The sequence below is a fragment of the Maylandia zebra genome, linkage group LG2 (assembly GCF_041146795.1).
Source record: "Maylandia zebra isolate NMK-2024a linkage group LG2, Mzebra_GT3a, whole genome shotgun sequence".
Classification (NCBI taxonomy): domain Eukaryota; kingdom Metazoa; phylum Chordata; class Actinopteri; order Cichliformes; family Cichlidae; genus Maylandia; species Maylandia zebra.
In genome coordinates, this window is record NC_135168.1 from 3,620,839 (window position 1) to 3,626,950 (window position 6,112).

Consider the following 6,112-nt stretch of genomic DNA (forward strand, 5'->3'; position numbering starts at 1 on the left):
ACATAGATGTGTATTTATTCTGAAAGAACTCTTGTGCAAAGTAATTAAACATCCCAACACCAGCCCCAGCCCTTAAAATAAAACTGACCCCCACCCTACCCCCATAGGGACTAAATGTAATCTTCTTCTAAATGTGAAAACCAAGGTAACCATTTTTCACAGATAAAAAACTACAAGTACAACAAATACTGACAGCACAAATTGCATTAGTGATGAAGCAAATTTATGACAAAGACTGAAACTAACAATACCAAAAAGTCACAAACATAGACTCTGTAAAAGGATGTCAGGTTTATTTTCAAGGACATACTCAATATGTTGATACTTCATCAACATTTAGGAGTAGACACTAGTCTCAGTAAACTCCCTCTTCCTTCTTCCTCTGGTTTTTCGTTCAGAGAAATTCAGTGCAGCGTAGTTTATATCAGCTTCAGTCTGTGTTATAATAAGAACACACAAACATAGTTTAGATTGTGATGAGGAACTCTTTAGACATATGTGAACTGAACAGCTGTAATTTCTCGTACTTACTGATTGGAACAAATTGTCGGTTTGGACTTCTGTCACAGCGCTTTCGTATCCTTAAAATATACATTGTAACAATAAATTATAATAGTGAAATGCACTAAATGTGATATTACCTTGTGAATTTATTGTCACAAAAATCTCACTCATAGACATAGATACATGCATTAAACAAATTCAGGTACACAAAGTAAAGGCAGTCACTGTGGGGAAGGAGGTGTCGTACAGATTCATTAACAATTAATTTACCTTATGGTGTTATAGGAAAACTCATTTAAAGATTTTGTTTGTAAAAGGCATGACTCTTTACCTTCAGATAACACTTACCTTTACTTTTCTTACATATGCTTTGTCTGCAGACGAGGAAAACGTTTCCAATGACTGAAATGGCCAAACAGCTTATTAATATTGCCATTTGATTAAACACGAGTTGTGTTGTTCGCTCTATAAAAAAGAACACAAAAATTACATTCTTAAAAGGTCTTATAACTTATCTTGATATTAACATAGTTTAGTATAAATGCCAGCAAATAAAACAAAATCATACCAAGTTCAACTGTAGTTCCGTTTCCCAATAATATCTCCCCACATGTGGCCACAGCGCAGTAGTAAGTCCCAGCATCAGAGGAGCTGACGTTCTTAGAGAAGCGATAAACACATCTTTTCTGAGGGTCAGATCTTTTCTCACATTGATCAGTCCTATTTCCATCAGTGTAAATGATGTTTGGATGAGATTTATTAGATCCAGCTCTGAACCAGAAAACATTATTAACTCCTGGACACGTCTTGTTCTCAGAATCAGAGAGAACTGAACACTGTAGAGTTGCTGTGTCTCCTGGACGCAGTGGATTTGATTCTGTCGGCTGCTGTACAACAATATAGTTTGATGTCCTTTCAGTGTTTCCTGCATAATATAAAATGTATTACAATGACATTCTTCAAAAAATACTCTGAAAGATTAAAAAGTCTGTAAAAGTTGGTCTGTTTATTACCTTTAACTAACAAATATGTCCCACTCCATTCAAGATCACACCATGCTGTGGTTCCACAATGATAAATTCCCTCATCCTCTTTGATTGTCTCCAGAATAGTCAGTTTGCTAAAATTGTTTGCGTTCTTTGCAGGAAATCTTGATTTCAAAAACGGAGAATAATACACAGGTTCTGTATCTCGATATAGTGTCACAATTAATTTAAGTGTATCCCCAACACTCTGCCTGTACCAGTATACTTTACTGCTGATGTCTTTGGATATATCACACTTTAAGGTTGCTGGTTCACCAAGCTGAACCATTTTCACTGGAACCAGAGAATCTGAGTTAAAACAAAATGAAGAAAAACAAAATTTTGTTTTAGACGAATATCTTAAAATTATTATTAACATAATTATTGATAAATCCTGACAAATCTATTCAACGTAAATGACAAATGACAGAAGAAATTAGCACTTACTCCCATGATGAAGAAGAAGTAATATCATCCATAACACCACCATCTTGACACTGCTCCTTCTCGGGGTTTTTCAGTAAGTTAAGTTGGTGAAAGGAGCATGTTGGGTTGGGCCATGAAAGAAATCTGATTGGTTAACACGGAAGAGACTCAAAAGTAAACTTCCTGTCACACTGGTCTCATTTTGAGCTTTTTAAAAACACATCTTCTCTTTTCATCTTCTGTTGCAAGGTTTCACGTTGTTCACTTTTTATGTTTGACTGTCTCTGTTTGATTTTAATTTTAAATCTTAAGCACAGAAACAGCAAATGGCAATTCTGCTCTTGGTTGTCTTGGTTGCGATATGCACTGCAAGAAATACCTCAAATACATCAAACTCTGCACTTCAGAGGAAATTTGAAAGCAGAATGTTTCATTGCTAAGAGGTCATAATATCTTGTTTTTCAGACGACGTGAACAGCAACATGAAACGATGCTGCATGGTTTTACTTCTTCAGAAAACAGAACAAATGAGTATTTTATTTATTCATATAGGAAACGACCTAGAAGCAGATATTCCACCAAAAGTCACCCACATTAACCACATGTCCAGAATAAGAGCAACATTTTAGTTGTGACTGTCAATGGACTGAAAGTAGTCAAAGTGCAATCAAAGTGCTTTTTTACTGCAAGCCAATCCAATCCATGCAGTCATGCAAACATTCACACAAGCTCTTTTCCCAACACCTAAGCAGCATGATGAACATTTGTGGACACATTCACATTGGGAGAAACCAGAGGGGCAGCATCTTCATGAAAAATACTTCAACATTCAAAATAGATTAGCTGGGGAATGAATTTTTTCCTGAGCCGCTGCCACCCCAATCTGAGGATTGTCTCATTCAAAATAAGCAGACTTTATTATTTCAAGACAGGGTAGTAATAAGGAAATGATGCACAAAAATACTAAGCATACGTCCCAGCATGTATCAAGGCTGAGCACTGGGGGTCGGTGTGCATCTGTGAGCAGACTCACAAGAGACTGAGATGCTTATAAAGCTGACTCTCCTCTCACCACTGTGAAATTACTTATGCGGATCATTATTATATGCATTTGTATATTATGTGGAAACACAGGCAGCAGAAGCCAGTATAGGAGCAAATTATCCTGCAGTTGATCATCTGAGCACATAGGTTTTCTTCACTAATCACCTTAGGCAGTGTAGAAGATTCAGACTTTATTGTGAATAAAACTTTGATTAAAACATTTATGAAAAGGATTCAGATCATCAAAAGGGGACAGTCGACTCCTACGCTGTCGAGTTTGAAAATAAAACAAAATCAATGTCATCAGTGTCTTGGGACAACATTTTCACATTAGTAGATATGAGAAATCACTTGGTTGACCAGATTTTTTAAGTTGAACCAGTTATTTTATAAAATACACCCACTTGATATGAAACTGTATATTTTAATCTGGTCCAATCGTTTTTTTTAAAATGTATTAAAAAGTGATTGAGCAACTTTCTCTTTGCCTCTTTGCACTTGGCTACAAACAGCCCCAGTGTGAGCTGGAGGTCACTGCTTGATGAAGGCATAAGAAGCCACATCATCTGCAAAAACAAAAACCTTCTTCTTCTTGTCTGCCTTTAGAAATTATGTCCTTAAAATTATGAAAACACTCATTGACAGAAGGGGAGCTGTGAATGATCTGGCCTGAAAACTGTCTTGATATCACACATTCTCAATGCACCCAACCCAGGCCAAGTACTATGAAGTCATGTTTAATGAAAGAGTACAGATGATAGTCAGAACCCGCACCCACACCCAAAGGTTATAGCATTTGACACAGCCGATCACATGGCAGGTAATCTCAGCTGTATTGAAATTCAGACAAAGTATCATAAAAATGATTTAAATTGCTTTGAATATGGGATGGTTATTGATGCCACATGGGCTGCACAACCATGCCTAATATCTAGTGAGAAGCAGTTCTGTGGGAAACAATGCCTTCCTGATGCCACATTGAAATAAATGGGGTACATCAACAGAATACCACGGTAGGTGCTCTTCCTGTCAGGTACGAACAAGAAAGAGTTTCACAGAATCATCAAAATCTGATGATAACAGATTCCAAAACATTGCCCAGTCAGAGTAATCTCAATTTCCACTTCAACATTCAGCTGGCAGTCTTAATTTGCTGTAAATAACACAAGAGTATTGCTCTATTCTGCCTTGTTTTAACAATCCAACCTGTTGGTAGCATGTTGATGTGGGGATATTTCCCTGGTAAACTCTAGGGCTTAGTACCAATTAAATATAGTTTAAAATGCCACAGTCCCTTTATGACAACAGCGTTTCCATTTTCTGATGACTACTTTGATTAGGAAGCACACACAATGTCACAATGTCCCTGCACTCAGTGAAGTCAACCTGCAATTAAACCAGATCTCATTCTAATACAGCACCTTGGGATGTGGTGGAATGGGAGAGTTGCATTTAAGCGTTGCAGCTGATTTTCAGCAACTTCATGATGTTATCATGTTAATATGGACCATTAATATGCACCAAGATCACAGAGGAAAGTTTCCAGCACCTTGTTAAAGCTATGTCCAGTGTTGGGAAGGTCACTTTTAAAATGTAGATTACAGATTACAGAGTACATGGCCCAAAATGTATTTTGTATCGTATTACTTTGCGTTACTCAATGAGAGTAATGTATTATGAATACTTTGGACTACTTATATTATATATTATCATGCATTTTAAAACTACATGATGTACTATTGCTGCGTGATTTATTACTATTACTGAAAGTTACTCACCATACCAATACATATTAGATTTTTAAATCTTAATATAAAATGAGTAACAGTAGGTGGACATTAGGTAAGGCTGCACTTTTTGCAGCGACCTCATGTAGAAAACTATATAAAACAAGTCCGCGGCTCCGAACTGTAGTAAAGGGACCTCTGGCTAATACGTCGGGTTCGTGTCGGGCTCATAGCTGAAAACTATAGTTTTTTACTTTGCTGTCAGGATCAACAGAGACAGAGAGAGGCGTCAAAAGGCTGCTCCAAATTAGTAATAGCTTAATAGCTTACTTACAACTGGGCTCGTCAGGTACTCTTTTTGGCTGCAGTGGTTATTATTATATTTACATGCTTCTCCCATTTCTGGTCAGTGACAACTCTTACTTTATGACTCTTCTTTGTCTCCCTCCCTCACGCCTACAGACACATAACAGGTATGGCAGTCCATTCTCCCTGCAGCACGGACTACACTGCCCATGAGGCTACATTCTTTAGGGCTATGCCTGTAACACTCTGTCTATTGCCTTCATATTAAATCATTTTTTCAATAATAATTAAAAAAAATATTTCTTCACGTCATTATGTGGGCCGCAAGTAGAGGTGACATCGTCCGCGAGATTGAGACCCAGGCATTAGAGCAGGGGTGGGCAATTCCAGGCCCCGAGGGCTGGTGTCCCTGCAGGTTTTAGATCTCACCCTGGGTCACCACACCTGAATCACATGATTAGTTCGTTACCAGGCCTCTGGAGAACTTCAAGACATGTTGAGGAGCTAATTTAGCCATTTAAATCAGCTGTGTTGGTTCAAGGACACATCTAAAACCTGCAGGGACACCGGCCCTCGGGGCCTGGAATTACCCACCCCTGCATTAGAGCCTCTTATTGCCTGTTTTGTTTGGGTTTCCAGAGGGCATAGCCTAACATATAAAACAGGAAAAGACCACCATGTAATCCATTTACTTCAGCAAAGTAACTGTATCCTGAGTACCGCTTTTTTAAATGCTAACTGTAACGGAATACAGTCCCCAACACTGGCTATGTCATAATGAACTATTGCATTTGACCCACTATTGGTTAGGTGTATGTAATAAAGTATTTGTTGAGTGTATGCAGATATTTTCTTATGTTTTTATATTCTGTCAAATGTTTCTCAAACACAGTCTCAATTTCCACATCAGAATTTTAAATTTGCACAAAAAAGAGCTTTAACCTGTTTTGCGTTCTGTTGTTTGAAGTCACAAAATAGCAGAAACAAATAGATACCATTGACCAAACATACAAAGCATTGGAGGAATTAAAGAAACATTTATTAATTCAAAATTTAAAAAAAAAAAAGGACTACGTACAG

At 37.5% G+C, this 6,112-nt stretch overlaps 1 protein-coding gene across 1 annotated transcript; it reads right to left on the minus strand.

The window, feature by feature from the left end:
* Positions 1-336: 336 nt before the first annotated feature.
* LOC101463738 (signal-regulatory protein beta-2-like) lies at positions 337-2,011 on the minus strand. Its single transcript, XM_076876188.1, has 6 exons — positions 1,977-2,011; positions 1,518-1,838; positions 1,073-1,429; positions 853-969; positions 532-581; positions 337-435 (listed from the first exon to the last, which is right to left on the minus strand). Exons 1-6 carry the CDS (start codon positions 2,002-2,004, stop codon positions 337-339), a joined length of 972 nt encoding a protein of 323 aa, XP_076732303.1. The 5' UTR covers positions 2,005-2,011.
* Between the last annotated feature and the right edge of the window lie 4,101 nt (positions 2,012-6,112).